This window comes from Oryza sativa, chromosome 3 (assembly GCF_034140825.1).
Source record: "Oryza sativa Japonica Group chromosome 3, ASM3414082v1".
In the NCBI taxonomy this organism is placed as follows: Eukaryota; Viridiplantae; Streptophyta; class Magnoliopsida; order Poales; family Poaceae; genus Oryza; species Oryza sativa.
Window position 1 is genome coordinate 15,547,702 of NC_089037.1, and position 26,728 is coordinate 15,574,429.

The 26,728-nt window shown below is 42.4% G+C and overlaps 2 protein-coding genes and 2 non-coding genes across 5 annotated transcripts; 2 read left to right on the forward strand and 2 right to left on the reverse strand.

Annotated features, from left to right (window-relative positions):
- Positions 1-5,554: 5,554 nt before the first annotated feature.
- On the forward strand, positions 5,555-5,626 carry TRNAW-CCA (transfer RNA tryptophan (anticodon CCA)). The gene has a single exon. It is a non-coding gene; the product is annotated as a tRNA-Trp (tRNA).
- A 6,000-nt stretch (positions 5,627-11,626) lies between these two features.
- TRNAW-CCA (transfer RNA tryptophan (anticodon CCA)) lies at positions 11,627-11,699 on the reverse strand. The gene has a single exon. It is a non-coding gene; the product is annotated as a tRNA-Trp (tRNA).
- Positions 11,700-12,853: 1,154 nt separating this feature from the next.
- LOC4332986 (3-ketoacyl-CoA synthase 19) lies at positions 12,854-14,481 on the forward strand. The gene has a single exon (XM_015774651.3). The coding sequence runs from the start codon at positions 12,934-12,936 to the stop codon at positions 14,350-14,352; it is 1,419 nt and encodes a 472-aa protein (XP_015630137.1). The 5' UTR covers positions 12,854-12,933; the 3' UTR covers positions 14,353-14,481.
- Positions 14,482-18,276: 3,795 nt separating this feature from the next.
- On the reverse strand, positions 18,277-23,111 carry LOC4332988 (uncharacterized). Of its 2 annotated transcripts, XM_015776029.3 has the most exons (7): positions 22,781-23,111; positions 22,604-22,677; positions 20,876-22,213; positions 19,878-20,075; positions 19,636-19,787; positions 18,657-19,170; positions 18,277-18,574 (listed from the first exon to the last, which is right to left on the reverse strand). In XM_015776029.3, exons 3-6 carry the CDS (start codon positions 22,206-22,208, stop codon positions 18,706-18,708), a joined length of 2,148 nt encoding a protein of 715 aa, XP_015631515.1. In that variant the 5' UTR covers positions 22,209-22,213; positions 22,604-22,677; positions 22,781-23,111; the 3' UTR covers positions 18,277-18,574; positions 18,657-18,705. The 2 variants fall into 2 exon arrangements, with proteins under 2 accessions (XP_015631515.1, XP_015631513.1); XM_015776027.3 differs by having other exon boundaries at positions 18,277-19,170.
- Positions 23,112-26,728: the final 3,617 nt, after the last annotated feature.

Consider the following 26,728-nt stretch of genomic DNA (forward strand, 5'->3'; position numbering starts at 1 on the left):
AACTTATATTTTTAATTTTTTAAAAAACAAATCAAATAAGACGGACGGTTAAAGTTGTGCACGGAAAATCATGACTGTACTTAAAATGGGACAGAGGGAGTACAAAGATCATTCCCAACCCAATGACTAGAATGGTGTCTATAGCATTAAATAAGCTGCCAACTAAAATGAAAAATAATGTGGCAAGTGAATAAATAATGAAATAGAAGAAAACATGTCTTGCATGAAACACGGTTTCTACACAATATCCAAGACATCATGTGAGATAAGTAGCATTAAATTTAAATATGAAATAGTGTTGTTTGCATTGTAATAGTAGTATCTAGTATAAGTTTTTTTTTATGATGTAGAGATTATGAAAATTATGTCTAATATCTGGTTTGGGAATGGTCTAAGTACATTTTACAGCTAGGAGATGCAATTGACGGGCCAATATTCGCACCACATATGAATCACATGTTTCAGAAAACGGATTTGCTGAATCTTGTGCGCCTGAAATGTCAAATCTGCAGCCACGTTTTTAACAACAGCTTGGCTATTTTGTGAAAAAAAAAAAGTTGGGCCCTTTTTTTAAAAAACAAGACAAGCCAAATTAATCTGGTGTTTATATTAAGCAGGGGAATAAGTTATTTGTAAAGTTTACACTAGATGGTGAAAACATAGATAAAGACCACAGCGCCACGCCTAGGGGTGGGCATTCGGTCTAACTGAAAATTTCGGTCTCGGTCTTCGATCTTTCGGTTTTTTCGGTCTTTGAAAAGTGAAGATCGAATTTCAGCTTTTTCGGTCTTTGAAAAGTGAAGATCGAATTTCAGCGTAAAAATATCAGGACCGACAAATTCGATCTAGGTTTTTTCGGTCTCGGTCTCGGTCCTGACCGAAATTCAACGACATTTTCATATATGCAAAGAAATAATGGAAATTTTCAACAGAAAATCCTAAAAAAATTCGTAAGCCCTTATGAATAAAGACTCTTATTAGGTTGCATGCCTAGAACAAGTAGGATATAAAAATTAGAGTTTAATCCTATTAAATATAGTGGATTGTAGGTTGTATTTAGACATTTTTTGATAATTCGGTCTTTTCGGTCTATCCAGTTACCCGAGGAGAATAACCGAATTGACCGAACAAAATTCGGTCTTTCACTGCCTAGTACTGAATTTCTCAATCTCGATTTTTTTGGTCTTGGTCTCAATCTTTTCGGTTCGGTCTTTTTCTGCCCACCCCTAGCCACGCCCCATCAGCTGCGCGCCAAACAAAATTTAAATTTTTAGTGCAATATTCTCATAGTCCTTTGCATCACACATGATTTATAGGTTGATCTGTTCGATTTCGTTCACTCCGTACTAGTACAATATGTCGCACATTTGCGCGACTGTAGTTTCCCAGTAACAACTATAATTAGTTCAAATTAGTAATAACATAAATGAAAAATTGCGATTAATAAAAATTGAAAAGTCAATGGTGAGAATGAAATTAGCAGGCAATTTTAGTTTAGTTAGGTAAAACAAAAATTTAGGATATTTTAATTTGGTAGATGCGGTGCAGCGTAAACTTCTTTTCTTTGCCAATTGTATACTCTGGCACTCCCAATTCAACTCAGGCCCTGTTTAGATTCCTACTTTTTTTTTCAAACTTTCAACTTTTCCGTCACATCGAACTTTTCTACACACACAAACTTTCAATTTTTCCGTCTCACATCATTCCAATTTCTTCAAACTTCCAATTTTGGTGTAGAACTAAACACAGCCTCAACTAACATACATGATTTACCTGTAGAGCGACACCCCGCTACTTTTATTTACTGGAGTAGGATTAAAAATTTGAAAATGCTTCTCTTCGAACATCCGATCAGATAAAAAATATTAGACCCTACGACCAGCTCACTCCTTACTTACTAATTTCTCCTTTCTCTCTGTTGACGTCAGAAAAATGCTGCAAATCGACAGCCGGATGAATCGGACGAACCATGTTACCGTAACATGCATGCCTAGCTGTTTCTTTTCATTCTTTCCACCTCTCTTTAAATATTTTTCCTCCTAAATTACTTATCCGATCTACGAACCGATCATACCGTTGTATTCGTTGTAATTAAATCATTACAACAAGTTATCATATGATTATATTATGTCAAAAGAAAAACATGTGTTTCAAACCGCTAAAACTAAATGTTTCATATGTGATAGGGATATGTTTCAATGTGCGTCTTCAGTGTGTTTCACAAAATTTCTGAAACTACCTGCTACTACTCTCTCTCCACCTCATTCATACATATATGCATGTATTTTAGCAAGCTTTAAAATGATTTTTCTCTTAAATTACTTATTCAATCTATGATCCGATCACACCGTTGTATTCGTTGTAATTAAATCTTTACAACAAGATATCGTATGATTATATTTTGATAAAAGAAAAGCATATGTTTCAGTCTGTTAATACTTATTGTTTCAAATGTATCAGCGACATGTTTCAACGTGTATCTTCACCATGTTTCATAAAATATTTAAATGTTCCAGTTGCTATTTTTTTGTTTCACCATATGTAACTTAATTTTTCACTTATTGGTCAACTGCAACATTTGACCATCTGATTTTTTTTTATCAATTTAAAATGTTTCACCTAGTGTACTCGTAACGTTCACTATGTATGGATCAAATGTTGCAGTGAATTGAATCATCCTTTCGCTATTCGCTGAAACATTATTTTCATATAAGGTGAAACAACGTCCGATGAAACATTTTTGATCTACCTAGTGAAACAATTCCGATATACTTGGCGCAACATCATGCAACATTTATAAACAATTCAATAATAAGCTTTTTTTTCATCGGGTTATATTCATGTGTGGTCTTGTTTTAAAGATTTAATTGCAACGGATTTAATGGTGCAATTGGATCATGATTTGGATAAATATTTTATGAGAAAAAATAGTTTAAAGCTCACTTAATCCATCCATGATGAATGGCTAGCGCGCGAGTGCGTGGATCGGACGGTCGCGCGAGGCGTCCGATTTTTGGTCTCGTGCCATACGTCCGACACGTAGCGCTCTCCTTAGAAATTTTGTTAGGCATGAACATGCAAAAGTGACAGGACGGAGAATCCCCGATTCACCAGATGTGGACATCTTGCTTTTTCTCTCGCTTAGTCACCCGCTCATGATTTTTTTTTAGAAATAATACGATTTTAATGAAAAATCATTAAAATATAAGTTGGTTATACGAAACTGCAAGTTTAGTACCATGTCGAACAACCGTGGTTCGACAAGTAATAAAAAATTTTAAAAAAGAGAATAATCTCTTTAGCGGCATTTTAGCGCACTGTTCATGCGGACGTATCAAACATGGACAGTTCGATATGCCACAACCACCACGCAACACTCTTCATATACTTTTTTTTACCAACTACCCTGTTGAACAACTACGGTTCGACAAGGAACAACCGCAGTACCCCTGTCGAACCACGGTTGTTCAACAGGGTGCTAAATTTGTGATTTCGTCTAACCGACCTATATTTTTGCGATTTTCTATTAAAATTGTATTCTTTCTAAAAAATTCCTCTCTCACTCCCTTATCTATTTCTTTCTCAATCAGCTCTCACACGGTGCTGCTGCTCACTCAAAAACTTTCTCCCTGTGATATGGCCGCAGTAGCAGAAGCAACCCAGATCTGTGCGGCTAGCATGGAGGAAGCCAGAGGGAGGTGCGCGCCACACCGTTGAGAACAGCAAAGATGCAGGCGGCGTGACTGTCCTGTTCGGGGCCTCTAGCAGCGTGCCATGGAGTGCCGAGCTATGCCCGTTCCCCCACCGATGTGTCTGGGATCACGGTGGCGTCTCCGGCTACCTGCAGGAGGAGGGACAAGATGTAGTAGATACCGATCTGGTCATGGCGATGCTCTGGTCTACTTGATTTGGAGACGGTGGTTACGGTGGGGATAAGGGTTCACTCTATCGGTTGAGGCCTTTATATCGGGGTCACCGAAATTTCGAAAATTTTGGTCCGAAATTTTAAGTAAAATTTAGTTAAATTTGAACAAATATTACCCAAATGAATGAAAAAATAAAAAATTTCGGTCAAAATAATATCGTAACGGAGGTGAACGAAATCTGAAATTTCCAACCCTGGTGGGGATACGGCGGAGGAAGCAGGAAGGTACCTCTGCCGTGCTTCCCCATTCCCATCAGGTGGTGGTGGTGGTGGTGGACAGTGAAGCGCCGGATATGTCAACCACCTTCCGAACTCCATTATCGTGTTTCTCTGGTGTTCTGATCGTTTCTTACCGGGCCGGGCTGGTGGTCTGGAACGCAGCCCCGGCTGGAGTTGGAGTTGGAGGAGGAGAGCTACACAGCGTAGAATTCTCCCATATTATTTATTTCGTTTCTTAATCTCCACTCTGTTCCTTTCTCTCCCGACTCGTGTTTCTTTGTATATCCTGGAGAAGTGTTGGAGACTCACGAAGAATTTAACTTTTTACGCTAGAGAACGTGTCGAATATTCCCGAAGAATTTAACCTTTCACCATTTTTTTCACAACGGTTTTTTTATGATCCAACGGTTCATATTGTATTTCTGTTGCATCCGACGGCTCGTGCTTCTCTAATGACGTGGTTCAACGATGCTTTATTTTGAGTTTTACCTTTCACTTATACTTTCACTTATAGAGATTTTCACAAGCCAGAAGTATGAAAAAGATTAGGTTTTTACCTCACCCTCTTTAGGTGGTGTTTGAATCTCCTGAAGATAAAGATTAAGTATTTTATGCAAAACGGGGTGGTAATAACATGTGATTAATTGAGTTTTAATTATTGTAAACTTGAAAAATAGATTAATATGATATTTTAGAACAACTTTTATATAGAAAATTTTTGCACAAAACACACAGTTTAGCCGTTTAAAAAACGTACCATGAATATCCAAAACTTAATCCACTTTTTAAGTGGAAACGATCGGAGCCTTAGTCTTTATGTTTGGATCATGAAGTTCTTCGGTAATATACTGAAGTACCGTGACGAAGTTAGAAAGATTTTTGAGCCTGAAATTACTATAACTAATATTTGCTGTAAAATTCTTATCAATTTATTTGACAAAAAAATTAATATTAAAATTTAATGGAGCCGCGCGGGCGGTAGCTCCACCCCTGCTGGAGTACTGCCGTTTGATACTCTGGTTATACTTCTTCCTGCTTGATTTACTTGGCACTTTTGATCAACGCACACATATTGAGCCAATCACCTGAGAACGATCAAAATTTCCCTAGCTTCTATAACAACACATATTTAAGTGTTGCCAAAATTTGATAGGAAGAAGTCGCTTTCCTTTTAACAACAGAGCTAAGCAGGGCAGTGAAGACTCCGAAGGTAGTATATTTTTTTCTCTCCTTTTCTCAATCACACAAAACCAAGTCGACCAGAAACACCTTTTCTATCCTGGAAACTGGAAGAAGGACTGATCCAACACTATTGCTGTTTACGTTCTTACTGAACTTATTTTGTACCTAAAATTAGCCATCTGATAACTGTTAAAACAGATAACATTATGTGCTGTTTGGAACACAAACGGATCCGTGGCGCAATGGTAGCGCGTCTGACTCCAGATCAGAAGGTTGCGTGTTCGATTCACGTCGGGTTCAATACCCCGATCCAATGTCCGTATTATTTTTATTTCCTAATTACCTTATATTCACATCGATAAGCGTATTTCTGTTCATGCCGATAGGAATACGCATTTTTTTTCCTTCTGATGTTCTGTTCATGCCGATTCGAATACACCTTTTTTTTCCACTCTGATGTTCACGCCTATACATATATTTATCCATTAATCCATACCCATCCTTTTTTTTCTAATTTCATGTCCATGCTAATATGTATTTCTAATCATACTGATACGAAGTTATATATGGAAAGCTAGCAATCGATGAACTTCTATTTATTTGCACTACTAATATATTAGGGAAAAAGGCGAATAAAAAAAGTGATGATTAAAGTGTTCTCGAGTTTTCAACTGATGGGCAGATTGCCTCGAACACGGATAGCCTCGACCGATATATACAGCCGTACAACACCATGTCCGTCGCGAGAAAATCTTTCTCCACCAACGGCCATGGCTTTGAGTTTGAACTCCCCACCACTAATGTTGCCGGTGCCGAAGCAGGAGAGCAATGTTTCTTCTGTGACAACACCGCTAACAAATCACCAACATATTTTGGAAACCCTCTATTAATAGAATTCGTTTCATTTTTTATTCCACCAAAAATGTTTCACCTAGTGTACTCACAATGTTTCACTATATATAGATCTAATGTTGCAGTGAGTTGAAACATTTTTTGCAACAAATCACACACATAAACCCTCTATTAAGGGAATTCGTTTCATTTTTTGTTCCACCAAAAAAGTTTCACCTAGTGTACTTATAATGTTTCACTATGTATGAATCAAATGTCGCAATGAACTGGAACATTCTTTCATTATTTGCTGAAACATTGTTATTATATTAGGTGAAACAACGTCCGATTTAAATGATTGAAACATTTTCGATCTACTTAGTGAAACAATTCCGATATACTTGGTGGAACATCGTGCAACATTTAAACATAATTCAATAGTAAGTTAAAAAAAACTTTTCATCGGAATATATCCATGTATGAAATTGTTTTAAAGATTTAATTGCAACGAATTTAATGGTGCAATTGAATCATGATTTGGAAAAATAATTTAAGAGAAACAACAGTTTAAAAGTGTCAGCGCCCAATTTTTCCACAGGCTCCTCCCGAGTCATCCTGGCGATGACGATGACGGGAGCTTGTAGCCTTCTTTCATGGAGAAGGCTGCCAGCGATAGGGATGGAGGAGAAGGATAGTGCTTATAGCCTTCTTTCATGGCAGGTATTCAAAAAATTATGACCAAAGTACGAGGAAGACTTGTCTTTTTTATACCATTGTTAGAATTGTAGATAGAATCGGTTTTATGTTTTTGACGGAGAGTTTTAGTTCCCAAAAGAGTCTCCTATGCTGTGCTGCATAGCACTTAAGGACGTGAGAGGAGATCGGCCTTTGTACGTGATTCGGCGGGAAAGAAATAAAAAAGAGATCGTTTTTCTAAATCAATGAGTTTTTTTATCATCCTTGAAGCAGTAACTTGAGGTAAGTACTCGAGGTACCGGTTCAAATCAAACGGTCCAGGAGATGTACCGGCCGGATGAAAGAACAACAGAGAGAAACAACAGCAGATATCCACAGCTACCACAGGTTGCCCTCGTCTCTTCATCAGTTGGTTGCACGCATTGCTGCACCTGCAGCACCGGTGACCTGCTCGGAGATCTGTTCGCGCCGCTGATCTCTCCCTCCCCTCCCTCGCTTTGGTGGACTGCACTGTGCGTCCCTGCACTTCTCCCCTTCGACGACGTGTCACGCCATTCCTCGCCGCTCTCCTCCTGTGTTGGACGCCATGCGGGAGTACGTGAACATGAAAAAATTAGAACGAAAGAAAAGACGGCTACTTGGCTCACACTACGCCAGATTCTCACACTTCTGACGGGATACCTGTGACGGGCAAACGATTTGGTCACTAGTGACCGTCACCTATGAAGGGTAATAAGGGATGCCGTCAACGGTGAGGCATCCGGCCGTGGCCCATCACAGGTATCCCCTCACCTGTGACGGGCCGAAAGGAAAATCCGTCACAGGTGAGTCAGTGACGAGTTTTGCTTCCAACCCGTCACTGGTATCCCCTCACATGTGATGGGCCGAGGCATTATAAGCCGTCACAGGTGATGGGCCGCCACCTGTGACGACTTTGTTTCCCGGCCCGTCACAAGTGAAGGGATACCAGTGACGGGCAACTCAATTGAAGCCTGTCAAAGGTATGACCAATACATTTGATGGGCTTTTTTTTACCTAACCCGTTTGAGGTGTGTTGGGTCTATAAATACCCCCCAAACCGCCAACTGCTTTCCATCCCGAGTAGTTCACTATTCACAAATCGGTTGGAAGGGCAAGGGGGGCGAATTTTTGCTAAAATTCAAGGTAAAAAACATATTATTCTTCCCTTCATTCTCAATATATCGATCATCATATATTTTTCTTCCTATGTTGTTGATTTCAAATGGATCGTAGTTGGATGTACCATGTTCATCGTTCGTCCATAGAGTATAGAGAGGGGGTCAATGAATTTGTCACATTTGCGGAGAATGACAGAAAAAGTAGGATGAGCATGTACATATTGTGTCCATGTAGGGACTGTAAGAATGAAAAGATGATCCTTGATAGCTCAGAAGTGTATTCTCATTTGATAACGAATGGATTCATGAAGAAATATATCTGCTGGACCAAGCATGGAGAGCAAGAGGCGCCTGATGCCACGGCTGAAGAAGTGTTGGATCAGGATGTAGAGAACACCGCCGCAGCTCGAGAAGGCATGTTCGTACCTTCTCCATTAGGTGGAGAGACCATAGATTTGGACACTCAATTTCTATCTACAATGTTGCATGACATTGAAGACGCAGAGGACAACGACAGAGATTTTGAGAAGTTTAGTAAGTTGATGGAAGATTGTCAGATGCCATTGTATGATGGATGCAAGTCGAAGCACAACAAGTTGTCATGCGTGTTGGAACTCATGAAGCTTAAGGCTAGTAATGGCTAGTCCGACAAGAGTTTTACAGAACTTCTTGAGCTGTTAAAGGACCTGTTGCAAGAGGGGAACAATTTACCGCAGATGACATATGAAGCGAAGCAAGTATTATGTCCGTTGGGCCTGGAGGTCAGAAGAATTCATGCTTGTCCGAACGACTGCATTTTGTATTACAAGGAATATGCTGACTTGGATGTCTGCTCTGTCTATGGGGCATCTAGATACAAACGAGCAAAGAGTGAAGGTGAAGGAAGTAAGTCAAAGAGGGGAGGCCCCGCAAAGGTGGTGTGGTATCTCCCAATTGCGAAGCGCATGGAGATAATGTTTGCGAATAAGGAACAAGCAAAGCTAGTGCGCTGGTATGCCGAAGAACGGAAAGTCGATAGAATGTTGAGGCACCCAGCAGATTCAGTACAATGGAGGACAATCGATAGGATTTACCAGGAATTCTCAAATGACCCAAGAAACATGCGTTTCGCAATGTGTTCGGACGGCATTAATACATTTGGTGATTTGAGCAGTCGTCACAGTACATGGCCAGTTCTGCTTGTTAACTATAACCTTACTAACTCGTTGTGCTTCAAAAGAAAGTATATTATGCTTGCCATGCTCATTCAAGGACCGAGACAACCTGGCAACGATATCGATGTGTTCCTTAAACCAATAATCGATGACTTTGAAAGGCTATGAAATGAGGGCACACGAACATGGGACGCATATGCACAAGAGTATTTCAACCTCCATGCGATGCTGTTTTGTACCATCAACGATTATCCGGCCCTTGGCAACCTTTCTGGCCAAACTGTGAAAGGGAAATGGGTGTGTTTGGAGTGTATGAAGGAAACAAGAAGCAAATGGTTGAAGCATTCACACAAGATGGTCTACATGGGTCACAGGAGATTTCTCCCAAGGTATCACCCGTATAGGAATATGAGAAAGAATTTCAATGGACACAAAGATACAGTCGGACCCCCGGCAGAGCTAACAGGGACAGAGGTGCACAACTTAGTGATGGGAATAACCAACGAGTTTGGAAAAAAGAGGAAAGTTGGAAAAACAAAAGACAAGAGCATGTCGAAGGACAAAACAGAAGAGCATGTGGAAAAACAAAAGACAAAATAGAAGAGCATGTGGAAAAAAAAGTCAATATTTTGGAGACTACCATGCTGGAAGGATCTTGAAGTTCGCCACGGCATAGATTTGATGCATGTCGAGAAGAATGTATGTAAGAGTTTAATGGGATTACTGCTTAACCCAGGTACTACCAAGGATGGTCTCAACGCCCGACGAGATCTGGAAGACATAGGTGTTCACTCGGAACTACATCCCATAACCAAGGAATCCGGCAGGGTGTACCTTCCTCCAGCCTGCTACACTCTCTCGAAAGAAGAGAAGATTGATTTGCTAACATGTTTGAGTGGTATAAAGGTTCCATCTGGTTACTCATCAAGAATTAGTAGGTTCGTTTCACTGCAAGACCTTAAATTGGTAGGAATGAAGTCGCATGATTGCTACGTTGTTACAACACAGCTGTTGCTCGTTGCAATAAAGAATATTTTGCCTCCTAAGGTGCGACACACGATCCAGCGGTTGTGCGTGCGACACACGATCCAGCGGTTGTGCGTGCGACACACGATCCAGCGGTTGTGCTCCTTCTTCCATGCAATCGGCCAAAAGATCATTGATTCCGAGGGACTGGATGAACTACAGGCAGAAATTGTGGTCCAGCTTTCCTGTGGGACTAGATGAACATCTTTCCGTGCACCTTGTGAGGCAAACAAAGTGTTGTGGTCCAGTTTTCATGACGCAGATGTATCCTTGCGAAAGGTACCTGGGGATCCTTAAGGGTTATGTACGGAACCGTTCACACCCCGAGGGGAGTATCATCGAGAGTTACACCACCAAAGAGGTCATCAATTTTTGTGTGGACTACATGTCAGAAACATTTTCAATTGGATTACCACGATCTCATCACGAAGGGAGGCTTGATGGTGTTGGTACTATTGGAAGGAAGATTGTTAGGTTGGATCGGAAGGTATATGATAAAGCACATTTCAAGGTACTGCAGCTTATGACTGAGATGGTGCCGTACGTTGACGAACACCTTTTAGTTCTCCGATAGGAGATCCTAGGCCGATTAAAGAGTTGGGTCAGAAACAAGCACATGTCTTCTTTCAACGAGTGGCTGAATAACCGAATTGCCAGGTTGCAGAACTTGTCTAGTGAAACACTTCAGTGGTTGTCATAGGGTCCTGAATGGAGTGCCACCACCTGGCAAGGATATGACATAAATGGATACACCTTTCACACGGTAAAGCAAGACAGCAAATACACAGTGCAGAACAGTGGGTTACGCATCGAGGCTGCTAGTGACGGTGATCGGCATGATCAATACTATGGCAGAGTTGAGAAAATATTGGAGCTAGATTACTTGAAGTTCAAAGTATCGTTGTTTCGTTGTCGATGGGTCAATCAGTGACGGGTCGGAACCAAAATCCGTCAATGGTTACCTCACCTGTGATGGACTCGCAAATAAAGGCCCGTCAGAGGTGACCTATCTGTGACGGGCCTTTACTTTCGGGGCCGTTGCATGTAGATCACCTGTGACAGCTTCTATCTACGGAGACCATCACCTCTGACGGTCTTTATTTAAAGGGCCGTCAGAGATGAGTCACCTATGACGGTTCCCAACTGGTCATAAGGCTAGCGGAGACCAACACCTCTAACGGCTTTCTAGTAACTTGCTCGTCAGAGGTGGGTGTCATCTGTGATGGTCGGCCACCCGTAAAAGGTGACTGGACTCACCAGTGACCACTGATCACTGACCATGCGCGAAACCGTCAAAGGTGAGGATTTAGATACGTCACAGGTGATCTTGGCCACTGTAGTGACATCAGAACGAAGAAAAAAGAAAGGCGTGTTCGTATCAGCATTAACTCGCTTATCGCGTGAACATCAAAACGAAGGAATAAAAAGATAATCCGGATATTTGATCGGGGTATTAAACCCGACGTGAATCGAAAGACGCAACCTTCTGATCTGGAGTCAGACGCGCTACCATTGCGCCACGGATCCGGCCGTGTTCAGGGCTGTACATAACCTTGTGTTATCATCGAGTAAACCAGACTATCCTTACTAAACAGGGGACTTACTAAACAGGGGACTTACATGTTGATTGGATATGGAGACACCTATTCTTAATTTTCTAGGTACAAAATAAGTTCAGTAAGAATGGTAAAGGTTAATATAAACAGCAATAGTGTTGGATTAGACATTCTTCCAGTTTCCAGGATAGAAAAGGTGTTTTTAGTCGACTTAATTTGTTTTGTGTGATTGAGAAAGAGAGAAAAAAAAGAGTCCTCACAGCCATGCTTAGGCTTTGTTCAGAACCCAGGGTTCTCAACCCCCACTCCATCGTATTCCACGCGCATGTGCTTTTCAAACTGCTAAACCATGTGTTTTTTAAAAAGTTTCTATACAAAAGTTGCTTAAAAAATTATATTTATTTTGAAAAGAAATAGCTAATACTCAATCAATCATGTGCTAATGGACCGTTCCGTTTTTTGTATGTACTGTGCGTGTTGGGAACCGATACTTCCGAACACAGCCCTAGCTCTGTTGTTAAAAGGAAAACGACTTCCTCCTATCAAGTTTTGGCAACACTTTTATATTTTGGTCGTTCTTAGGTGATTGCGCCAAGTAAATCAAACTGGAAGAAGTACTCCTAAATCAAACTATCAAGCGGTAGTATTCCAACGGGGCTAGAGCCACCGTCCGCCCGGGCTCGCCGATGAAAACTATATTAAACTAAAATATTGAGCACGCCGACGAAAACTATATTAAACTAGAAAACTAATTTTGTCTAAAAAAATTTTCTATCGCCAATAGAATTCCGATAATCCCGTTTATCGCTACCCTCCGATATTTTTTGGCTATCAATAATTAAAATGTGTGCCTTTTCACTATCTTTACAAATAACATCAGATTACTCTGGCTTATCTTTTTCTTTTTCTTTTTGAAAAAACAAGCGCAACTTTTTCACAAAATAGCCAAGCTGTTGTTGAAAATGTGGCTGCAGATTTGACATTTCAGGCGCACAAGATTCAGCAAATCCGTTTTCTGAAACATGCGATTCATATGTGGTGCGAATATTGGCCCGTCAATTGCTACTGCTAACTGTAAAATGTACTAGTTCTGCGAAACAAGAAAACCAAGTTAGAAACTGTAATTAATTTCGTCGTTGCAACGGTCGCTGTTATATATACCAGTCGCCTCTTGGCTCTGAAACGCACTCGCACCCACACATCACATGCATGCGAACACGATGGAGCTCACGCCTTTGCTCGCCGTCGTGCTCCTCCTGCCGCCGGCGCTCGCGGTGGCGCACATGGCATGGACGGCCGCCTCCCGCCGCCGCCACACGCGGTGCTACCTCTTGGACTACGTCTGCTACAAGCCGGAGGATGACCGCACGCTGACGGCGGAGCTCGCCGGCGAGATTGTCCAGCGCAACGAGCGGCTCGGGATGGCGGAGTTCCGCTTCCTCCTCCGCCTCATCTCCCGCGCGGGACTTGGCGACCGGACCTACGTGCCGCGGAACCTCCTCGACGGCCGCGAGGAGCTCGCCGCGGGGCAGCTTCACGCGGTCGACGAGATGGACGCCTGCTTCGACGGCGCCGTTCCGGAGCTCCTCGCCAGGACGGGGCTCCGCGCCCGCGACGTTGACGTGCTCGTCGTCAACGTCAGCGGCTTCTTCCCGGAGCCCTGCCTCGCGTCCAGGGTGGTGCGCCGGTACGGCATGCGCGAGGACGTCGCGGCGTACAACCTCTCCGGGATGGGGTGCAGCGCCACGCTGGTCGCGGTGGACGTCGCCCGGAACGCCATGCGCGCGCGGTCGCCGCGGCCCGTGATGGCGCTGGTGGTCTCGACGGAGTCGCTGGCGCCGCACTGGTACGCCGGGAAGGACAGGACCATGATGCTGGGGCAGTGCCTCTTCCGGTGCGGCGGGGCGGCCGTGCTGCTCAGCAGCGACCCGGCCCACCGCGGCCGCGCCAAGATGGAGCTCCGCCGCCTTGTGCGCTCCACCACCGCGGCCAGCGACGACGCCTACTCCTGCATCATGCAGCGCGAGGACGACGATGGCCTCCGCGGGGTCAGCATCAGCAAGGCCCTCCCCAAGGCCGCGCTCCGCGCGTTCGCCGCCAACCTGCAGCGCCTCCTGCCGCGCGTCCTCCCGGCCATGGAGATCGCCCGGCTCGCCGCCGACCTGGCATGGCAGAATCTGTTGCAGCGCCGCCGCCACCGAGGGCAGACCAAGCTGAAGATCAACCTCAAGGCAGGGGTGGACCACATCTGCCTCCACGCCGGCGGGGTGGCGGTGATCGACGCGGTGAAGAAGAGTTTCGGGCTGGAGGAGCGAGACGTCGAGCCGTCGAGGATGACGTTGCACAGGTGGGGGAACACGTCGGCGAGCAGCGTGTGGTACGTGCTGTCGTACATGGAGGCGAAGGGGAGGTTGAGGCGAGGCGACAAGGTGCTGATGGTGACGTTCGGGTCGGGGTTCAAGTGCAACAGCTGCGTGTGGGAGGTGACCGGCGACATGGCCGACAAGGGCGCGTGGGCCGACTGCATCGACGCGTACCCACCGGAGAGCAAGCCCAGCCCGTTCTTGGAGAAGTTCGCTTGGGTCAACGATGAAGTCGCCGATGAATCCTCCTCGCCGTTCTAGAGGACGGGATCACGCGACACGCATTGGCAGTAGGAGACTAGGAGTAAATAAAGCGCAACCCGCCTCGAGTATAATTTTGCTATAACAAATAGTATATTCCTAAAGAATAACGTGGATTTCTTGACGACAGATGTAGGTGTTATAAAATCTATTTTAACGTGGATGATTTAAGATGTAAGTAAAAAGCTCAGTACAGAAGGAAGCTTACGCCGGAAGAAAACTTACATAGAAAATAACTTATCGCGGAAGGAAGCTTGCAGTGTGAGCAATCTTACAAGAGAAGCGCTTTGAGGCAGAAACAAGCTTGCCGTGAAAGCCAGCTTGCAGGAGAAGTAAGCATACGACACAAACCAGCTTATGGTGGAAGCCTCTAACTTTCTCTGCCTATAAATAAAACCCAAGAGGTCTAAGACGATGACGACCTGTTAATGTAAAATTTTTCACCGCCAAACGAAGCCAAGGAATATTTGCATTACTTCAGTGTAGGTCTTAAAATTTAGATTCAAGGCGTGCCAACTGGTTTGATCCTGCAACCAACCAGAAAGACAACATTGACAATAGTCCATTGGTTGATGGGCCGATGTTGTATCATATTAATTCAGCTGATGCAGGGATTGAATCGTCCATAAGTTATAGACGGTACAAGCGAAATAGATGTAACTTACCTTGTTATTGGAGATTGAAATCAACAAATGCAGTCCAACTCGTAAAGATGAAAATCTAGAAAAGTAGAGGGGACGATGCCGATCCTTTTCACGCCGATACATATTTCTATTTTAGTTGTACATGGGAAACTAGCAATCGATGAACTTTTATATTTCTCTGCAGTACTAAGGTTGTGTTTAATTCCTGAAATTTGGAAGAAGTTTAGGGAAAGTTGGTAGTTTGGAAAAAAAAAGTTAGGAGTTTATGTGAGTAGGAAAGTTTTGAATGTAATGTGATGTGATGGAAAGTTAGGAGTTTGGGGAAGTTTGGTATGAACTAAACAAGGCCTAATATAATAGGGAGGAGAGAAGAATAAGAAAAAAAATGATAAATCAATAGGATTAAATCATTCTCTAGTTTTTAACTGACGGGCAGATTTCTCCACCAACGGCCATGGCAGATTTTGAGGTAAACCCAATCTCACAAATCTATGACACATACTCCCTCCGTTCCAAAATAAATCAACTCCTAGAGTTTGAAATTTGTCCCAAATTAAACCAAGGCCGTGTTTAGATTCAAACTTTTTTCTTCAAACTTTCAACTTTTCCATCACATCAAATGTTTGGACACATGCATGAAGTATTAAATGTGGACGAAAAAAACAATTACACTGTTTGCATCTAAATCGCGAGACGAATCTTTTGAGCCTAATTATGCCATGATTTAATAATGTGGCGCTACAGTAAATAGTTGCTAATGACGGATTAATTAGGCTTAATAGATTCGTCTCGCAGTTTACAAGCAGAATTTGTAATTTGTTTTATTATTAGTCTACGTTTAATACTTCAAATGTGTGTTCACATACTTTAAAAAAATTTAGCACGCGAACTAAACACAGCCTAACTCCTACCTTCTTACTTACCATCAATCCGCAAATCGAGAAATTTTATTACTTCAATACCCCTCACCTACCCATCAACCAATATAACATTCACATTAAAAAAATCAGTTATTATAGATCCTGATTCTTTTGGCAAGGGGATGAATATAAAAAAAAGTATAGATTGACAAAATGGGACATTATATGTTAGCCAAAAGATCAGGGTGGTCTTGGCGTTCACAATTTAGAAATTCAAACCAATGTCTTTTAAGTAAATGGTTGTTTAAATTAATAAATGAGCAAGGTGTGTGACAAAATCTATTAAAAAGAAAATATCTCAGTGGTAAATCAATAACTCGGGTCGAGAAGAAAACAAGGGGATTCCCCTTTTTTATCAGATCTAATGGAGGTTAAGAATTACTTCTTAAATACGGGCTCCTAGATTATTAATAAAGGTGAGCCAGTTAGATTCTAGAAGGATAATTGGTTAGAGAATTACTCTTTGAAGGACAAATCGGAGTGCGGACAATTAATCGGAATTTGACGGAAATTTAACGTTTTGGACAAATATACGTACATAACTCATAATAGCTTGTTATTTTTGGCACATAAATGCATATAACTACATATACACCTACTATTCTTAAATAAAAATAAGGATAACACGACATTAACTCGATATATAGTAAAATATAGGCCTAGACACTCATAGTTGTGCATCAAATAGTGATATGTTTGGTTCGTAATGCATAAAGGTCCTATTCGAGATTCAAACAAAAGATTAAAATGAGGACAACAAAATATGAGAGATTGGATTTGAAACAGGATTAGATGAAAATAACTAACCCTAGACTTGTAGCTTGTAGCGGCAGGAATGAAATGCCAGGGTTTTGGGATTGAAAACGACTTTCTGCTACCAATATGGTGCTAGGTTACACAACTAATGGGCCAGCGTGTTATCGTGGGCTGGCTGGGTAGGGCCTTATCACGTGATTAGGCCCGGTTATTCGGCCGATTAGTCGGTAATAACGGTGATTATACGTCCCGGACCACTAATGTGCACCGTTTTGCTAAAACGTGACGGAGAGGTCGGCGCCACCGTTTTAACGTCAGTATATACGGCCGTATCATCACCCGTTATCCACAACACTGAATATAATAGGTTATCTATGAAGTTAGTTCTTTTTTTTCTTTACTCTCTCTTTTTCTTACTATAATTTAATGTAAATATCTTAAAACATGTATATAGCTAACTCTGACATAAGAGCCAGCACTTCTTATTTTTCTCTCTTTCACATAAGCTTATAGTTGACATGTAGTCCACTATTATCTTGCTCTCAAAACAAGATATGGTAAATAAATAATTGTTTAATTTATCATCTTCTCATACTGGTTTTCATCCCGTTATCTGCAAAGATAGTAACGATATCTATTGTAGGTTTTCATCCCAGTATATTGAAACAAAAACCACAGGTTTGGCGCAATGCTAAGAATGAAAACATTCAGATACTAGACTCAATAGTTATGTTCAGAGATAGCAATGCTGAATACAAAGACCTCTCAAATATATAAGCTTCAGCTCTTCTAATTTTAGTGCACGCTATTTTACTTCAACTAGACATATTGGTTTTATTATGTCCCAGATCAAAGGAATTGACGAGTACATACATTCAGCATGCAAAACAAGAAAATGGTTTACAAACACAATGGAGGAACAAGAGAGTGACCGCCTGGGGCGCCCTATGCAAGTCCCCCAGCAAGATGACAGGTAATAATGCAAAATATTACTTCAACCCTCTCATTCCTTCTGTGACTATGCAGTTAATAAATATTTCTAACCCACGGTTGGTCATGTGGGTGGCATTGCTCTGAGATTCGTAGAATTGGAACGGAAAAGACTTGTCCAGCGAGTTCTACACAATGGTATTATTCAACCGCATGCAGCTAGATATATGTCCTATATATTATATACTCACTAAAATTAATTCACAATCCACTGCAGGACACCACTCGATACCAACAAAAGGTGGCTTCCAACCTTATTAATTCTTCTCTGAATATTATCATCTAAAGTGTAAGAAGATATAAGTTGTCTACAACACCGAAGCAGCTAAAGATGCAATTTCTGACCCCCACGAAGCACTGAGACCTCAATTTTATGTCTATGTAGTATCAATGTATCCAGCTATTACTTATTACTGCTCTAAAACATTTATTTTGGGGAGACTAATGTACTGCAAACTGAGCATGCATTCAGATTGCACATCGAACTATTTTGCCACATTCCAGAAAGAGTATCGAGCAGAACAGAAGACAAACCTATCAGTACAAGCAGCAAAAGAACACAAACCGAAGCACATCCCATACAGGTGAGAATTTACCAAGCAAAATGGCCAATGTGACAATAAATATCCTCGCAATTAAATTATAACAGGAGTCACAAGTCGCAACCATACCCGATTGTTTAAACCAACCATAATCTCAGACGTCAGACGTTCCAAGTAACAAGAGTTAGACGCAACACACTAGACAGTGATAGAACAAAAAACATTCCTTCTGTAGAAAATACATTTGCTGCTTCTACACTAGCCTACAGCTACTCTCTCTTGCAGCAAAATACCTAACAGCAGTCGCCGCCTCCTGTTATTTCAAATGAACTGCAAGAGCCAGCTGCTGAGCTGTAATACACCATTTTTCCTGGAAAGTTAGGAAGAAAGATCTCAGGCTCTCAGCCCTACAACCTGCAGCGTACACATGCAAGTATGTAACCACTACATACCTCCACATGCCCCCATACTAGCGACAAGAAAAAAAGAGGCTACAGCTCCTCATTCTCTCTTGCCTTTGCCCTGTGAAGCAAGCTTGGCTGCCACTTCCTCTTCTGATAAAGGAAGGTAATAAATCCTAGGAGAAGAATGTGTCTTCCTGAAGAGATCATCGAGTGTCACAACAGGAGGTTCCGGCTGTTTCTTTGGGGTGGGTGGAAGCCTCTCCTTTGCTGATCCTGAGTCAGATGTAGGAAGCGTAGTAAGAGGCGGTGGAGGTGGCAAGTGCTCCCTTGGTGCAGCGGCTTGACGAGGCATGTTTTGATTAGCCTGAGCCTGTTGAAAGGGTGGCTCCTTTGGTGTAGTAGCAGGGCTAATAGGAGCCGCCGCTGGCGGAGGAGGTTCAAGTTTGAGCTTCACTTCCTGGGGATCAACAAATTCAGCAACCAAACGATTGCCGTTGTTTGGTGGCCACTGCAAATCGTAGACAGCATCCCGAGTAGCCACAGCTTCCTCTACTGATGAAAACTGCAAGATGGGGGCCATGTAGGCAAAGTCAGTGGAACAACAACGCAAGCTCAAGCTCACATTTAACGCACAACCAGTCCACACAATAACTTCAAATGCTATACTAGAATGAAATTATTCTGGTACAGAGTACTCCCTCCAGACGTTGGGACACCTAAACTTAGTTCTCGCATCAAATATATTTGACTAGACTACAGGGAGTACATTTATAAAACCAATTTTAAGTTCTCTGGTTACCATCTCAAGATGATCTATCACTGGGTCCATGTTAAGAATTCCCATGTCGAAATGATCCATTATACCCATGATTGAACACATTTTGGTAATGCTAATTAACAAAAAGGGCTAAAGAGATTTTTTGTGCAGAAATTCATGTATTCAGTTAACTATGTTTATGCAATTCAGATGATATGATAAGTAACAAACTAAGAACAATTGTAAATCTTCGATAGAAAGGAAAAATACCGTAACATAGCAGTGGGTCTTGATGTGATCCATCCAGAAACTACAAAGAGATCCAGTTTTACCAAGAAGTTCTTGCACAGCCTTCAGCGTAAATGGCCTTACAAATCGATCAATTCTCAAGGAAGCTGTTGCAGGTTTCTGAGATGGTGGCACTGCAAGCCAAAATAAAGGAAAAACAGTTCGATTACAGGATTGTGACTAATGAAATATATAGACTTGTGATCAGCAAATAGAGGACTCACCAACCCGCTCCTTTGGGGAATCTCCACTAGCTGTTGAATCAGACCTGCCAAAAGATCGTTTTAAAGCAGGCTGAAAATTTTCCTTAGGAGCATCAGAGCCACTATGACTTATTGGTTGTCTCTCTGGAACTTTGGCACCATCTGCAGCCCATCGACGCTGGCGTTTGATTGGCTCAGTGGCAGCAACAGTTTCTTCAGCTGCGTTCAGCAGACACCAAAACAAAAAACAGACGTTAATTCAAAGCAATCACACAATATAGCCACGCAACTTCATCAAATTATCTAATATTTAAGAGTTTTAGTTAACTCGGTTGACAACAATAGCACATGACCTCTCATAATTTTTTTTTTAAAGAACTACATAGCAGATGTGCTTGTCCTAGCTAAGGTACTAAATAGCAGATAGCAGGGTAGTAGCAGATTTCCATCAGATTAGCGTAGCGATCGATATAATGGACACCATATTCCAATAATGGAATAAAAGAAAACTCAAACTACAGGTTTATTTGTTGAAATTAAAAATTGTAAAGTAGTCCTTAATTTACTCTAAAATCATTGTTTAGAAAACTAATTATTCATAGAGCCAAGTCCAAAAAATAAAAATATGTACATTTTACATGAACCAAATAGCAACCGCTATTTTGCAGATAGCGCCCACAACCGCTATTATACAGTACTCCCCCCGGTCAGGAATACTTGAGTCAACAGTCATGTATTCCCAACCAGAGGGAGTAACACTTGTTTGCTATTGGTGAAAAACAAATTTACTTACAGGCTATTGATGCTTAAATCTTTGAAGGTATAATTTATTTACATGACTGCAAGATACTAAGGACGAAAAAAGAACATAATAAAAATCTGCGCAACTTTGTGCACAATCATAATGACAAGGACAGTCTGATTCAAGATATTATAATCCATGAATGGCTATGCTGAAAATATGCAATTTCAAGTTGAAGGAATAATGAGAAGCATAAAGGGAATGTCAGGAAATAAACCTTCGAGTTTCCTCTTTTCAGTTGAAGCTGCTGTCTTTTCATCAGCTATAACTTCTTTCGTGTCAACAGAGGAATTGTCCACAACAGTATCAGGGAGGGACACCTCTTTCACATGATCTGAGCTAAGCTCAGCTGTTCCTTCAGATTTAATGTTGGACTCAACTTGCTTAATCTCCATGACATCCTCCTCCATTGACTCATCACCTGAACTCCTGTCTAAATTTAGTTTCTCTGGAGAGCCGCCTTCATCCACATTAGCTGTGGAATCTATGTATTCCAAAGATGACTGGTTTTTACCCAGATCTTTGTCATCATCCAATGGCTGCAAATCTCCACCTATGGAAGTAATGCCAGAAGATGGTTTTACCATCTCTGGCTTAGCCTCTAGTTCTAAATCAAAATTATTAGCATTCAAATTATCCTTTATATTATTCTTTTTGTTAGTTGATATATCATCGCTAGAAATTGACTCACACTTAATTGGAGACCCTAAATCTGGGCTAACCTCAGGTACCTGATCATTTGGTTTTGGTGCGATGGGCTTCTCGTCCTCATTCGTGAGCTCAGAATCTTTGCGCTCTTCATCATACACTGAAGTAGTGTCACCCAAATCATTAAGAACCGCCTTCTCAGTTGCAACATCAGTATCCATAGGATCAGCATCTGTTGGGATGGCATCCACAGTTGTTGCTACTGTGTCATGTTGTTGAACTTTGCTGGCTTCAGTAGCATCTATCTTGATATCAGAAGAGGTCATGTCTGACTCTACATCAGCACTGGTCATATCAAGGGCACCAATTGCTTCGTTGGTGCCAACATCTTGTGTCTTCTCAACAAAAGGTTCAGTATTATTTTCAGCATGAAGATGTTCGTTTTCCACTGTGGAAACATCTCCTGCAATTGGTGGCTCTTCTCCTTTGTCTGTTGGGGCCTTGCTTAAGGGAGCTTCATGGGTTGCCACCGCGTTAACCTTGGGGGGCTCTTCGGCAGCTGAAACTGTGAGCGACTGACTTACTTCAGTGATAGGAGGTGTAGCTTCCTGAGTTACTTGAACCACAGTTTCCTTGTGAACTTCTGTAATAGAAACTGTAGTTTCCTGAGAAACACTCTGTATTTCAGATGCCTGGTTAGCTGCTGGATTCACTTCGACAGTTTCATTATCTTGTTCTTCTTCTTCTTCTTCTTTTTCACTCTGAATTGACTCGAAGAGTCGCCTTACAAGTTCATCTTTCAAGCCTTTAACAGGGAGCCTCCTCTTACGAAGTTCATCCTTCAGATCAGTAACTCTCCATTGATCAATAGGTCTGTTGTTTAGCACAGGGTATGATGACATTGTAGCTGCCAACATGGGAAATCAGTAAATGTCAATGATTTGCTTGGTCACATAAAAACATGCATACGGTAGAAAATAATATCAAATGATGGCAAGTAGGACCACATGTCAGCGACACACCGACATAATTTTCCAACTCTCTGTAGTGTTGTTTCTATTTTATGGAGTAATAGTATAGGTAGTTTTCTATCTTAAAGACTAAATGAATGAACTATACTAAATTACTAATTCACCAAATGATATATGAAATAACAAAATAGTAGCAATATTATAACTCACACATAAATCTGGATATCATTCAATCCGATACCATTACACTGACCCCACGTCCCAGCACCACTCCTGGATCCTAACCGTAGAACAAATCGCTAGGCACAGAGGGCGGGGAGGCTCACCTGACAACCCCGGCGCACAGAGATCGGACGTCGGAGACGGGAGGGGCACGACCCTTCACGGAAGCGCCAAAACCCTAGCCCAGGAAACACGGAACCGTCAGATCAAACACGAACCCTAACAAAAATCCCACCGCAACCGCAGGGGGTGGGAAAAAAAAGAGCCGATTCCTCTCTTACCAGCCGCCGCGAATCCTCCGAGGCCACGCGCGCTCCTGAAACAACACAACCAAAGAAAAAAAAAAGCACCCAAAAAAAGTTTCTCCCCCAAACAGAACAAAATCTCGCGGAAAAAAGGGAAGCGGAGCAGGAGGACGGCACAGCCGGAAGAGGATTAGATTGGAGAGGGGAGTGGTGGTTGCAGGCGAATCAGGGGGAGGGGGGGAACACCGGGTGGGATTGGAGCTCGCGTCGCGTGCGTGGAGTTCTAGGGTTTGGGGGCGCGCGGCGCGGAGGGAGGAGAGAGAGGAGGTGGATGTGCGGGGTACGGGGCGCGTGTGGTGCGGGGGACAGCGAGAGGCGAGGGGGGTTTGGATCTTTCTAGCGGCTTGGGGGCTGGGGGGCTGACAGGTGGGGTCCCCCCGCGGAACAGAAACACCTTATCGTTTCGTTTTTGAGGTTTTGCGGAGTGCGCTTCCGTGTGTAGGACACGTATTTCTCTTCAGATAATCAGATTGTGTATTCATTTATTATCAGTAAGTTCTTGGGAAACATGATTTGAGAGGGAAATGAGGAACCCACTTTCATTTGCACGTTTGATTTTTCAAATATATCTACGTTTTCAGGCCAAAAATTTAGGTGGGGACAAATTCAGCGCAAGGTTTCCTTAAAAAAGTAACAAGTTCACTTCGATTCTCTGAAATATAGGTGCAATTGATTCGTATTCCTCAACCCCAATATTGAATATCTTGACCTCCCAATTATAAAATGGGTGCAATTTGACTCCCTATATTGTTTTGAGGATAGTTTTCATTGACCTGGTCTACTCAGGGCGAGTCAGCTTGAGGGGCCTACATGGTATTCTCTCTCTCATTCCTTCGTTCCTCTCTCTCCCCTTTATCTCTCTCAAACATCAATCTCCGGAATCACCAAGCCAGCACGTTGTGCCACGCATAGATGAGGATGCCAAACGAGGCACCCCGTGTTAAGCAGCTCGTTGCCACCGACCAACATGATTATGACAGCGATTGCCCCATTGCGAGGGAACCATGACTTTAGACCTCACTCCTCCTCTACCTCTAGGGCCGCCCAGTCCTCGTGCCAGGTCAAATCAACGTTGTCGCCACCGCAAGCACCGTGCAAAGTGGCTACGCCACGGCTGCCACCAAGACCAAGGTGGCACGCTTCCAAGCATGGTTCGCCCCTGGAGGAGGAGAAGGAGGAGGATATGGTGTCGGCCTTATCGAGGCGGTGAGTAGACATGGCTAGAAGCTCTGACAATGTTAGCGCCTGATTTTGGAAGGAAGATATAGGAGCTAAGTGGAATTAGCACCGACGATATAGGATCTCTGTCCTCCTCCCGCCACCCTCCCTCCCCGATGAGATGGACATCGACCCCTCCTTCTTCAAGCTCACCACCCTCCACCTCGGCACCATCTATAGAACTCCTGTCGTCAGGCTTTTTGCGGCGAGATAACAATGAGATCGCCCCCGAATCAAAGGCCACGGCGCGGCCGATTCCACGGTAGGGCTTCGCACGTCCCCAAGTCCCACTAGTTGTCGTCCCTCTACTTCCCATGGCCGTAGTGGAGAGGAGGAATGAGAGGACCCAAACAGAGAGGTCTGGAGGAAGGGCCGAAGGGGAGAAGAGGAAGGACATATAGATGGAGGAAGGGCCGAAGGGGAGAAGAGGAAGGACATATAGAAGGGGGAGAGACCGGAAGGAGGAAGAAGCGGAGGAGAGAGAGAGAATAACATGTAGGCCCCACACGTTGACTTAGCCGGGTGAACCAGGTTAACAATCCACATCAACGAAAACCACCCTCAAAATAGCCGAGGGAGTTAAATTGCACCGGTTTTAATAGTTGGGGGTTAAAATATTCGATAGTCCGATTAAGGCATAGGAATAAAATTGCGGCAATATCTGAGAGTCAATATGGCCTTTTCCCAATAAAAGCCTCGCTTGGGCCTTGGGCTTTTTGCCTTTTCCATTTCTGGGATTTCTGGCCAATCTACCATGCTTCTGCTCGCATATCTATTCCGGTCCTGGGCTGGGCTCAACGACTCACTAGCTTTTTCAGTTTCTTCGGTATTTGTGAAACGAATTGAAACACTTCAGCTTCAGGCTTTCAACATGGATTCAGATTTCAGAATTACAGATGATTAGCGATAGTTAGCAAAACATGAAGCTTTAATATTGGCCAAGCAAAGAATGCTTTACGGTTATCATTTGGAGTCTATATATTCCGTACCACCTATGTTTTCTGTTCTCCATTGCTGCTGCTGATAATGATTATTATGTGCCATAAGATTCATTCCTAATTCTCTGTCTGTTAGCTACTTCCTCCGTTTAACAATGTAAGTCATTCTAGCATTTTCCATATTCATATTAATATTAATGAATCTAGACATATATATCTATCTAGATTCATTACTATCAATATGAATGTGGAAAATGCTAAAATGACTTACATTGTGAAACGGAGGAAGTATCATTTTCCAAGTCTGCCTGATGCAGCTATTCTTGGCCTGATTCGAAACTTGTAATGCAAATACGCAATGATGCCTCATAAACTTGAACAGGGGACGACATCAAGATGCAGGGTGCATTGCTGATTGCTGGTCTTGGCTTGCACAAAACACCTTTCCATAATCACATTCCTGTCCTGGCATAATAAAGCAGCAGTACGAAAGCAGGCCAAAAACCAGATTTGCATGCTAACTAACTTGCACTAAAACGTATTACCCATGACTTCGATCTTCAGGCAATCCAGGTTTAGAAGCAAAGGGTGTTTATGACACTTGTAGCAATCAAGCAGTACCAAATCAATAACCTTTTTTTTCTTTGATGATTTTCGGAAGTGTTCTTTTCCTCTTCATCATGTCCATTCTTCAGATATCTCCTTCCTTCACTTCAGTCTTGACTGATCAACTTGACAAAGCCTCAACCCACCACCTGGTGTCTAGCTCCTGCATGGATGTATTTAGCCAGGCAAAGTCATGTCAGGTCAGTCCACTTGCACACATCTCTTCTACTCCCTCGGTTCCTAGAAATAAGAATTTCTAAGTTGTTTAGCAAATATTAAGGATAAAAGAAACTATTTCTTTTCAGTTACTCGTTGGTCAAATTTTGAATTTTGAATTATTTGGATTCCCCTCATAAGCACCTGATTGGCTGAAAATGCCTAGATTCCCGTACATTGGAACCAATGTTTTACAAATGATTATATTGTGTACAAAATTTCAATGCTAAACATGCTTATATTTGGGAATACAGTGTGTAGTTCCTGGCAAGAACTTTTCCTGGTTGCATTGCTCACGGCAAATTTATGACAGGGCAAATAATTGTGCCATCCTCATGTGTGACCTGACCATCCCTATGATTTTGGATTCTGTTTATGTGCAGTACCCTGTGTGAACATGCATAATGCTTGCGTTACACATTGGCCATGAGCAGAAACAGGCCTCTTTTTTTCTCTTTCAGTTATGGCATTCAGGCTTGGCTATAGGATTCTTGTTAGAGTTTCTGCGACCTGATATATATGCAGTTGACGCATGTACAGTTAGGCCTCTGCACCAATATATCAGAAGGAAACTGCACAAACTGTAGGAGCAGCACCAAAATATCAGAAGAAAATGCAGTGGCGTATAGCAGTATAGTATAGGTAGGGCGATGTTCTGTGGTCATCACCTACAGTCTGAAGAAATCTAGAACAAAAAAAAATCAATCAAAAATTACATGACAAAAATTCAGTCGACAGGCATTGAGCCAGCAGGATGAATTCAACAAGTTACAAGTGCAACATGGCAAATGCCCCACTAATGCTTGTCGGCTTGTCGATGTGAACAACTTAAAGACAATAGACCGTGAAAGTACATAGTACGAGCAATAAGCTAGTAATCATTTGAAAGTGAAATGCACTTCTGCATGATGAACCAAAGGAAAAGGTGAAGTGTTTAACGAGAAAA